Source organism: Gossypium hirsutum, chromosome A11 (assembly GCF_007990345.1).
Source record: "Gossypium hirsutum isolate 1008001.06 chromosome A11, Gossypium_hirsutum_v2.1, whole genome shotgun sequence".
NCBI lineage: Eukaryota > Viridiplantae > Streptophyta > Magnoliopsida > Malvales > Malvaceae > Gossypium > Gossypium hirsutum.
The window spans coordinates 59,284,677-59,297,065 of record NC_053434.1 but is presented as its reverse complement, the minus strand read 5'-3'; the positions used below and the strand labels follow the sequence as shown (position 1 = coordinate 59,297,065).

The window sequence follows — 12,389 nt, the reverse complement described above, 5'->3', positions numbered from 1 at the left end:
AATATGTAAAAGTTTTCCAATTATACAAAAAATGCCAAGGTAATTGTCATATAATCACCATGTTGTAAAAAGTAATATACGTCAATTTATTTGACAGAATGGATGGAAAAAAATTGGTTTTGAAAATACATATTTTAAAAGAGTAGAGGACTAGAAATGATCAAATTATAGTAGAGAGACTAAATTGGTAGAAATGCATAGTACAAGGACCTTACATAGAATTTGACCAAATTTCAAACGTGGGTTAGCGAAGGAGAGCTGGTTCACAGTTCACACACAACAACTATAAGAAAGAAACTGAGGAGAAGTCTTTTTTAGTTTTCGCAGCCATTGCAAAAGAAAATTGCAGCACTTTCCTAACTTTTCTTGTTCAACTTTCTTGCAAGGTCTGAAAAGCAAAGGTTTAATTGCTGTGTTTCAATTCCCTAATTTTGATTTTAGGTTGGTTTAATTTTCTTCATATCTAAACTGATTGGCCTTCTTTGATCTTACATTTTCAGGGTAGCCTTAATTCACATCTGGCCACAACTATGGATTCTTCATCAGCTAAATGGTTATCTGAATTGGTATGTACCAAGATGCATGTATATATATATGAACAGTTTTCTAACTTGGGGTTTCGAATTTCCAGGGAATGGATGAATACAACATCATCCATCAATGTCATATGAACACTTTAGCCGAACTCACCACTGCAGATGACTTGGCGACGGCCCTTGTGGCAGGAGGGAACTTGAAGCAATCATTCTCTTCGGAGAGCTATTCATCTTACCCTAACTTCAACACCAAAAACACCACCACCACTTTCAGCGGTTCATCATCCATCGAAACTCCAGATTACAGACCTGCCAAACATCTCAAAACCACCCATCATCATCCTGTTCCACCTAAACCTTCTTCTCCCACCTCTCAAATCCTTTCTTTCGGCAACTCCAATTCACTGCCCGCTACCTCTCATCACCACTTTTATAACGTCGACAACACCGTCAACCCTAAAGACGAGACGGTATCTTCGGGAAATATGAACTTTTTACCTCCGGTAACAAATGGTCCTTACGAGAGCACAAATTATGCACCCAAAATCATTAACCATGGGGTCAAGAGGACTTATTCTATGACCAGAACCCCTTCGGTTGCTCAAGATCACATCATAGCTGAGCGAAAGAGAAGAGAAAAACTCAGCCAGCGTTTCATAGCACTCTCAACCATAGTTCCTGGCTTGAAGAAGGTATACCATAAATCTTTTCTTCGTATCATCCATCCTTGTTTTTATTTTTCTTAATTTAAATTTCTTTGACTAAAATCATGAATTTCTGTTTGTAGATGGATAAGGCTTCAGTTCTTGGTGATGCTATAAAGTATGTGAAACAACTTCAAGAACGAGTAAAGGTGTTGGAGGAGCAAACCAAGAAGAGAACTGTGGAATCCGTAGTTTTTGTGAGGAAATCCCAGTTATCAGCTGATGATGAATCCTCTTCATGCGAAGACAACAACTCCGAATTAGGCCCGTCATCTGATGCAGCACTGCCGGAAATAGAAGCTCGAGTCTCCGACCACGATGTTCTCGTTCGAATCCATTGCGAGAACCACAAAGGTTTTGTGACCAAAATACTAAGCGAAATCGAGAACCTCCATCTATCTGTGGTTAATAGCACTGCCTTGCCTTTTGGGAACTCCACTCTCGACATAACCATAATCGCTAAGGTAATTAACTTGAGCAAATTTTATTTTCTTGGGAATTTTTAATCTACTAAAACTGAATTCAACGTTACCAATAAAAAACAACACCATTTCTTCTCTTATTTTGCAGAAGGATTCTGAATTCAACATTACAGTAAAGGATCTTGTTAAGGACATCAGATTGGCTTTATTGAAATTCATGTGACATCCAACAAGACATGTCATTGATTCTTAACTTTCCACAAATATCTTTAAGTTGTTTTGAACTCAAATCTTGTAAGGGAAACCATGGCTCTCCTTTTTATAGACCATATCTCTAGCTAGTACCCAAAAAAACTTGTTTTACCGTGAGGTTTGTTTCAGCCTATATAGATCGTGCGGGGTTTTTTTTTTTCTCTTCTTTTTTTTTGCGTGGTTTTTCACGTTTGTATTACTCCGCCTGCAAATCATAATAGGCTTTCAAATTTCATTGATTTTGGTTTCTTAGAGAACTTAGGGATTTCATTAACCTTATCAATATTTTTAGTGAAATCTCTCCCTTCTCTATTGAATTTGCTCAAACAGTCAGTCAACTTAGTGTTTTTGATATTGGTCTATGTTTATATACATTGGGAAGATGAGCCTGCAGTTTCTCTTAGAATTGGGTCTGTTTTTGTTTTTTTTGTTTTTTTCAGGGGTCTGGGGTCTGATCCTTGTGTGAAATTCCTCTGTAAAATGTTTATCCTCTGTAACATTTGATCGTTGAATCATGCAAAAAAGTACATGTATATTTTCATTAATTGGAAGTATTCTCAATTCTCTGTATATACTTCGATTCAACATATGAAATCCACATATGGGCTTAGCCACCCTATCACAATTTCACCTTGTAAGCTACAAGAAAACAGTGCTTATGATTTTAACATAATAACAATATATAGTATCAATTTAGTTAAATATGGGACTATTGATAATCTTCCTTAAATATATATAATCGATAACCTCGACATAGAGAAAAGCACAGGCTAATTAGTAAATACAAATAAATTTTCAACCCTAATTAAATAAATTTTCTTTTTATAAAATAAAAATAATAATATGAAAATATTTATGTCATTTTATATTTTATGTAAAATCTAGAAATATATAAAAGATGTAGTTTGAACCTAAAATAACATAATCTTTAATATATTAATTTTACTATTTTAATCATGATAGTTGATACTATATCGGTATTGGTCATATTAGTCGATATGTATAGTTTCAGTCTTAAACTGGTACTACGTAATCTATGTTCTGTTTTGATCAAAATTTCAACGAATATTTGAGCATTTTGGTGTGTCTCGGCTTGTTTGGTCAATATTGACCTGTACTGGTGCATATTGACTCGTGCTGACTGGTACAAAATTTTGATATTTTAAACCAACTTAAAATTTTTGTTATGTTAACCATATTAATTTTTCTACAATTACATTTAAATTTAACGGTTAATAAATTAAATTATTGAAGCTAATTAATAATTTTAAAACTTATACTTAAATATAAATATATTTATATGGATGTAGTTGATATATAATATAATATAATATTGATCAAAATGTATAAGTTATTAGGAAACTAAAAATTATATTATAAATATATATAAAGAATATTTAAAAATATCGATAAATCCAAAACAGTAAATCAAAACATGTTGGTATCAATACTTACGAATATCAAAACAAAAACATACCGTCTACTGATACAATACTAACTACTTGATTTTAACCAAAGCTTTATTTATTTATTATATTAATCTTTTTGCATATATTTTTATCAATCATGTACCCTAATCTATTAACCAATTATGGCATGAAATGTTAAAAACTATGAAAAATTAGATTTATGGTATTTAGATTGAATTTAAATTTAAATAAAATGATTTTATCTTCCATCATGATCTTTATATGCAATGCAAAGTGATATATCTTCCACCGTCCTCTCCACATCACGACGGTTAGGTAACATCAAGCAACTCAATCTAATTTTCAGCATCAACATCAAGAAAATCAACGTATCATTAAGGTATTTTTATTGGAAACCCTAAATATATAATATAGAGTAGTTAATTATGTAGCTGTTTCAAACAAATCATGATCTATATCTGTTCCCATTATTATTAGAAAGATAGTATTTACACATGAATCACGCCATTCCTATAATTTTCACCTATAGTCAGCTGTCTGCTAATTGAAAATTGGTGTTCTAATTTACTTCTTCAACCTCGTTTTCTCACTTCGAAACTAATTATTATTTCCCTCTTCTTTAATTTACTTCTTCAAACAATTATGAACGCAGACGAATCGCGGTCAAAATATACATATTCCTTCTAGAATATTTTAAAAGAACAGGCATACACTAACATTAACATATTTCTGGATAAGAATTACAGTGTGATATTAAGAGGGAAAAAGGAAGTTGGATGATCAAAGAAAATTTGTCATCTCCAACTATTAGGGTTATATTTAGATTTCAACTTGCTTGTAATTTGTCATTTGACTTCGAACCACGTTGAAAACAATTGCAAATTATCTAAAAGCAAGTTGGGATATATAATAGCAAGTACAAAAAGTTTATCATATATGTTATGCTTATGACTTGATTATAGATAACTTCAGCTGACCGGGATTCTGAACTTTGGATTTCTTGTTTCTTGGGTGTGGGTAGGCTGCAATTCGGCTACAGTTTCTCCATAAATTAATGAGTTGGATGATTAGATTAGCATTATTTTATTGATTAATGAAATGGGAAAATGGTTGGATTGTTTTTGAAACTTGAAGATTTGCAAGATGTAAGGCATATAAAGTTGGTAGTATAATTGGAAAGGTGGCTTCCATTATTGCTCCAACCTCCAGGAAAACGGGATCGATGTTACCAAAAGTTGCTGCGAGTCAACAGCCCACCATTTCCTCTTTGCATCCATACGTTTCAATTTTAGAGTTAACTTCAATCTTATTTAATTATCCAATAAAACAACGTTTAATTTTTCAACTTAACACTTTTCTTCTCTTTCAGATTCTTCTATGTGACAAGACTGCAACAAGTTCTTTTTAGTACACATTAATTTTGGAACTTAACAAACTTTTTTCTAAATTAATCCACTATATAAGGATGTAGTATTTTAAGGTTATGTAAATAAGGGTGAAGTTAGATATTTTGTTTAGAGGCTGGAATTAAATTGTTTATAATAGTAAAAATGTAATTTTATATTTTTAATAGCTTATATCTTTATAAATTTTAAAGGATTAAATCAAATTTTTATCATTTTAGGGGGATTAAAGTGTAATTTTATTTTACTAATTTAAAATTTTAAAAATTTTAAAGGGCATAAATAAAAAAAATTAATTTTAGGGGGACTCGGGGCCTTGCTCGCCCCCTTAGTTGCGTCCCCATATGTCAAGTCATCACTTCAATTTTTTTAAAAACAATTATATAATATCCAAAAAAATATATATTAAAAATTATAATGATTTTTTTTTATTTTTTTTTCAAGAGATAACGTGATACAATTTCAATTTATCCATTTAAGTTTCTATTTTCCAAGTAAAACTTAAACATATGGCAATTAATGAAAGCCATGATAATTAAAATAATTCTAACACTTAGATAAAATGAGTTTTTATTTTTAGACATGGATCTATACAAGTCACCAAATTAAAAAAAAAGAAAAGATTTCATTTTTTTTTTTTGAAAATTATAAAGCAATGTTTTTCAATTTTAATCTAAATAACAACTTATATTCTTGAAAATTCGTTAGATTCAAAGGTAAAATGAAGTTTAATTCTCATTAAAACTTTTGCCACTGAATCATACCCGTTTTTTATTTTGGTATTTAAGTTTTTTTTATTTAAATTGGTATCACAAGTATACCCATTTCTCAATTTGGTATTTAAAATATATTTTTGTTATATTTTTTAATCCATTTTTTAACAAATGTCAAAAAGCATTTGACAACCAATCATATAGAGCCACATGACATCTTTTTGTAAAAAATATATCTATCCTTTTATCAAATATATATAAACATTAACAAAATAGAAAAATAGAAAATATATATATATATATAATCTAGAAAAATCATATAAATTATACAAATAAAAATTACAAAATTTGATAAATGAAAAAAATAGTTGAAATGGTAATATTATTATAACAAATGTAAGAAACACTTGTAAAAATTATTAAAAAATTATAAAAATTGAAAAACATATTTAAAAAAATTAAAGTTCATTAAAATTTTTGAAAAATATTAAAAATTTTAATCTATACAAGTCATAAAAAAATTTCATTTCCTTTTTTTGAAATAAATTGAAAATTAGGTAGCAAAGATATTCAATTTTAATCTAAATACGGTTTTATATTCTTGAAAATGCGTTAGATTCAAAGGTGAAATAAATTTTGAATTCCATAAGTTTAATCCTCTTATAGATTTTAAAATACTAAAAAACTTCGGTAAATTTCAATCATTAAAGTTTATTGAATGTGAAAATTTTTAAAATTTAAAAAATATTAATAAAGTTGAAATGAGTACATAAGATCCATAAAATAAAAAAAAATCAAAATAAATATTTTTTAACTTTTCAATTGAAAATTTAGTATAGTAATTAAAATTAAAATTTTAATGGTTGCCCCTTTATGAGATGAGAATGTAGCAACAATAGAGTATTCTTTAGTGATTCACAATAATATGAAAACAAAATTGCTTTGCAAGTTGATCATTCCTTATTTTAGAGACATCGGTTTTTATCATGCTACTTAAAGTAAGAATTTTACTTTCTTATTGTTATTAATTTATATTTTGATTGAATGATGGAGACTTTAGATTTATGCATTTAATTTTCAATGTGCCAAAGCAACAATAATGCTAGAAGATATATGTTACTGATGGGCCTTCCAGTGGACAAAAGTCCAATATCAGGAAATAATGGCTATAACCTAGGGGAGGTCATTGTTCGAGCGTTGGGAATATGCACAAACCTTATTCGTTAGTTCCTACAATCTCTTAGTGAATCCAATGCCTGAAGATATTCAACGTTCTAGAACTTATATTTTTTGGTGGATCGGAGGAATACTGATGCTAGAGAAGTCTGGAAAGTGAGTTCATATCAAGTATATTTGATTGTTATATAATCTCAAAGTCCATCAACTCCGAAAAACATAGATGACTATCATGTTATGGATTTTCATTTGGGATCACATAATAATTGGGCCATTAAACATGCAGAGCATGTTGCGCCGTTGGGCCAATCATCTTAGACATGCCATAACCCACACAACCTGTTTCTCACTAAAATCCATCTATCGCATTACAACATTTAGAAAGTCCCAATCAAAAATATCATATGCTTTGTACATATTACGCTTAACTGCCATTTATTTTTTACAACCTTCTAGCTTTCTTCTTAGAGCTCAACTATCAACATATTGTATGTAATGAATCACTCTATGATAAATACTTTCTAATGTTTGTATATCATATCATTCAAATAAGCCTTTAGTATATTAGAAAGCACCTTGGGTAGGATATTGTATAATACAATTCACAAGTTAAATGATTAATAATCTATAATTTATTGTGCATCACTTTTCTTAGAATTAAAATAATTTTTTGTGTTGTTAATGCTTTTGAGTAAATTAAAAATTCTAGAAAGAAGGGATTCATTGAAGAAACCTTTACATGTCATAAAGATGGCATCACCCATTATTTCCCAATAGGTTTGAAAGAAGCTAGTCGGCATACCATCTTGACCAAGGGCTCTAGCAAGATACACAAACATTATTCAAGAGTTCCTTCTTACCAATGATATAGTGAACAGAACATTCATCAAACAGATAACCTTTGTTTTGATTTTATTAGTAACTCTAGCCATATTAGTAGGGCCATTCAAAGAGAATAATGAATGAAAGTACTTGGAAACCAATTGTTCATTCTCTGTTTGATTAGTAACTATTAGACTCTAAACATCTTCCAAAAGCTTTATAAAGTTTCTCTTTTTCCTTTTAGAAGCCATTCTTGGAAATATGACGTGTTATGATCACCATGTTGTAACCAATTAACTATGGGTATTTGCTTTTGATAAAGAACATCTAATATGTTTATAGAGAGATTATAGAAGATTATGCAGCTAATTTGTAGGGATCTAGATTTAATTAGATTATATCCTCTTTACTTGTAGAACCAGTACTAACATGTATATATATGTGTTCCTAATAGAGTAATAATATCACACCCCAAATCTGGCGAACTTGATTTGAAGGTGTATAAATGTGAAATTACCTCTTTGGCGTAGTATAGTCTGCCCATTTACAATTTATTGGCGAATAAGAGTTGGTGTATGGTACCCTATATATAGGTAATTAAAGATTCTGTCTCGGGTTATTCTGCTATTTAAAAAAAGAATGTGTAAGATAACTTCAGACTGATTACAACAAAAATTTTACTAAAAAAAAAAACCTTTAAGGTGTAGTCCTACTATCTGCCATGTTCCTAAATTGTCCTCTGTACGCATGAAATCCTGACTCGCCGCTTCCCTGGCGTACTCATTTTTACATTGTGACCTGAAACGTGAACAAAACACTTGTAAGTTTACTCGAACTTAGTGAGTTTAAATACAAAATACCTTGAAGTCTATCTTGTTGAAATCTTCATTTTGAATTTGAATCATCAACCTGTCTTTAACGAACACCTTCGTAACATTGGATATGTATATCCGTATACACCATCAACCATTTTTATTGTATCAACTCTCATTTTGCTACTTCTTTAACTCCAGATGTTACTAAACAATCATTATATCTTTTTTTCTCTCAAAACAACAGAGATACTTCTCCAATGATATCTAAACAGAGCCCACTTTTTACGGTTTTACCCTTCCACAACATATCCTTTATCCCAGAATGATTGTTCATAGACACTTTATTTCTTGGCGGATACTACTTACAGATCTTACAATTGGCAGAATCCCATACCGAGTTGAATAACTATTAGACTACCAACTAGATCAAATCCTAACTAAAATCTAAACCAAACTCATTCTAACGATGTAACATCCCAGATCATTTAGAAGAATTCCCAATGTCCATGTCACATAACATAAGTACGCCCAAATTGAAAAATGTCTTAGAGCCTAAATTGCCTCTAAACGAACCATGGAAACCATTCTAATATGGTGGATACTAGATTTTAGACATCACCAATACATATCATAAATGAATTCATTGCAGCGCGCACTTAAACCATTTATTGTATGAATATATCCCTTAAAGTTTATCAAACTTTATTACAAGATTAAACCAACTAAGCTATCTTTAAAGTCACCAGATTCTTATCATAGAACTAATTATTGAAGAAGCCTCAGAACATATCCAGATCTTACTACATATACAGTTAACTAGATTCTGCTACTTTGACAATACAAAATTTCCACGAAGACAAATACATAATGCGTCACTAAGGCTTGGTAGACCACGCCATTCAAGTTTTACAAATTAAGTTACAAAGGCAATACTGAATATGCCACAAAGCTAAATAGAATACGCCTCAAAGGCTTAGCAGACCATGCCACACAAATAACATACAGAATCACATGTTTATTGTCCTGATAGACTTTCACAGAAGGTGCCATGGTTTTAGCCACATGGACTTATACCTAATTTCATGTTGTGATCTGCTAGTCCGTTTACTTATTACCGAAGGCATCACCATGAGTATTCATTTTATTATATCATCCCATAGGTTTTAAGCATATAGACTTGTACATCCTCATGTCGTGATCTGCCAATCTAGACTTATTCTTACTGAAGGCATTACCATGGGTGTTTTGACAATGTGATCTTTTATTCCGGTTAGCAATGTATCTGCCCTACCGAAGGCATCACAATTGAATGTTTACTCCACACACACACACACACACACACACACACACACACACACACACACACACACACACACACACACACACATATATATTTACCTATATTCATTTTCATACCTTTCTAGCTCATCTTCTTTTAACAAACTCATCTTTCCACACGTTATAATCCTATGCATTACCTTTACAAAACACTTTAAATATGTACAGTGATTCACTATCATCCAAGATGAACATGCAGTGACACTACTATGCTTACTATACTTGCCAGATATCTATAGTGATCTTAACATGTTCATGTACTATTTTAAATTAACTTACATGAGTCAGGTTGGGGACTCATTTGGTATGCACCTAAACTGTAACTCGAAGCTCCAAACTTGAACAACCTTCTCGAACTAGCAGCAACAACTACTTATAGGACATAAAATCACCATTAAAATCCATTTACATATAGATTACTAACATCTCAATGATAGACAACCCCTATATAAGGCATTGTTCAACCTATTGTTCATAAGCTTCTTAACAGTCTTATTCTTTTGAAAAACTTAACATCTATTAGACTTACCAAGAGGTGAAACATCCACTAGTTAACTCAAAAACCTTAGCTCTATCTTAAGGAAGAAGAAAACATATAGTTTAAGAAGAAGACCCAGAGAATAGTGTTTTTTAGAATTAAAAACCTCCTAACAAATTCTTCTTACTATATATACCCTCAGTTCCCTTTAGTGGAACTTAACAAGTTTTACTGGTGTTTAGAATTTGTCTCAAGAAATGGCTTACCAGATTTAAGATAAACATAAATGAAAATCATGTACAATTGATGTTTGAACAGTCAATCTAGTTGGCTCCTAACCAGATCATATTACAAAGCCCTACCAGCACAGTGCTAAGGAAAACTAGGTGTACCATACATTTGGCGGTAACTCTTACCAGACTTACTTTTTGCTTGACACATTTTCTTCTTAAATATCAGAATAATCTGAGATAGAATTTGTAATTACCTATATGACGGGTACCATACGCCCACTACTATTCGCCAATAAACTGTAAATGGGCGGACTATACTATGCTAAATGGGTAATTTCACATTTATACGCCTTTGATTTGGGTTTGTAAGATATGGGGTGTACAAATCCCGTACTCGTCAAGGACTGTATAGAAAAAGGGTTGCAAGGAGAGGTGGAAACTAGCATCAAACAAATAAAGAGATAGTATGAGGCTCTCACTCGAATCACTTAATTATCTCTCCCCAATGACTATTTCAAAGTGGTAGGCAAAGTTTGGCAACTAGATACCCCAAGTTGCCAAATAACTGACAATCTCTTACTAGGTGGTTAGGCAACTATACAAGGGTGACATTACTGATGTGTTGGTCTATCGAGACTGTAGCTCATCGCCACCTTCAACTATAGAGCTACCTCGGTGACCTCTTTGGCTCTGGTGCCTGTAACCTCTTGCCCTCTGTAACATCCCCACCCGATTAGTTCGCCAAATCCAGGTGTGGGCATCACAATAGAACCGGGTCTTCACTTATACCCCACCTTATCGGCCTTCAAATAAATAGAAATAAATATAAAAACTCTATGTTCCCTGGAAACATTGCTATTAAGCTATTGTAATGGACTTTTCCATACATCCGATCCTATCCATTGATAGATAGATTGTTGAGCGATGTCATTCCAACTACACTACAAGTAGTTGGTCAGCCTTGGTAGATTCTCAACATGTGATGCCATCTTTACAGACTCTATCTTTACTTTTATTTAAATTCTTTCTTCCACTTATCTTTCGAGTGAATTTCTACTCCTCACCCTCTTGCCCTATTAAGGCGACCTTTCTAGATCTATTTAATCTGTGGAGGACTCTTTTCTCATTATAACCCTATATGACTTGCTTATCTTTCATACACGAATATGTCTAACAAGTACTCACGCTACATTGACTGTCTAAATCCTACTTAGTATAAATATTCATCGGATTACTTCTTTGTAATCTGCCTTAGTCAAAGTTCCTTACCCTTAAGCGTAGCACTCCTTTCTACCATGGGCCGTCTTGGCCTACTATTTTTAGCTAATAGTCGTTTGAGTTAAGATCAGAGCTTGCGATTCCTTTTTCCTACTAGTTCTTATAGAATTAGCCATTTGGTTGTTACTTCGCCGTATAATCCCCTTAAGGAAGAATAGTTTTGATAAAAATATTTGTCACACAATATATCCCTTTGTACGACTCTCTATTTGTTAATGGGTCTTAGTTAACCCCTTTGGACTCTCTAAACTAAAAACTGATTGTCATAATTATACTCAATCTCTTCCATATAGGTTTTCACCGAGCATTCTTTGGTGGTTCCTATCGGCATATCCTTATATGCAATTCTTGGATAAACCTTTTCTCGCTTTCCTTTACCCAATCATTACTCGCACATCATTTCTCCCATTTGAATCTTGTTGGGCTATCATCTATATGCCCTTCTGACTTTTTTAATCATTGTATTGACGTCCTATTTTCATTTCTACTTCCTTCTCCTTATTCGATTGATTTTGCAGCAACCCGCTGACTCACTATCATCTTGCCATTACTTACCCCATTTTTTTCCAACCTTCTTTTCCTTACTTGTGGGATTTTTCCCCAATTACTATCTTGATTCTTTCACTCGTATTTATTGTCTTGAAAGACTCGATATGCAACCATAATCAAGCCTATTTCTGACACAGTATAATCCCATATCCTGGTGAACTCTATTAGTTTCCATATTCGAGCTATGGTCTTACTCCTATGATCCTCGTGTTTACTGCCCAGTAGACTACCCTGTGTTTA

The 12,389-nt window shown here is 32.0% G+C and overlaps 1 protein-coding gene across 2 annotated transcripts; it reads left to right on the top strand.

Moving 5' to 3' along the window:
- Positions 1-313: 313 nt before the first annotated feature.
- Positions 314-2,475, top strand: LOC107898910 (transcription factor bHLH18). 2 transcript variants are annotated; one of them, XM_016824485.2, is made up of 5 exons: positions 314-401; positions 501-566; positions 632-1,228; positions 1,324-1,704; positions 1,811-2,475. In XM_016824485.2, the coding sequence occupies exons 2-5, from the start codon at positions 531-533 to the stop codon at positions 1,883-1,885; spliced, it is 1,089 nt and encodes a 362-aa protein (XP_016679974.1). In that variant the 5' UTR covers positions 314-401; positions 501-530; the 3' UTR covers positions 1,886-2,475. The 2 variants fall into 2 exon arrangements, with proteins under 2 accessions (XP_016679974.1, XP_016679980.1); XM_016824491.2 differs by having other exon boundaries at positions 321-386.
- Positions 2,476-12,389: the final 9,914 nt, after the last annotated feature.

Bases quoted from the DNA above. Each gene is read 5' to 3' on its own strand.
- LOC107898910 (XM_016824485.2), top strand. From the start codon at position 531: ATGGATTCTTCATCAGCTAAATGGTTATCTGAATTG. The intron at 567-631 runs GTATGTACCAAG...TCGAATTTCCAG, and splicing joins CTAAATGGTTATCTGAATTG to GGAATGGATGAATACAACAT. The intron at 1,229-1,323 runs GTATACCATAAA...TTCTGTTTGTAG, and splicing joins TAGTTCCTGGCTTGAAGAAG to ATGGATAAGGCTTCAGTTCT.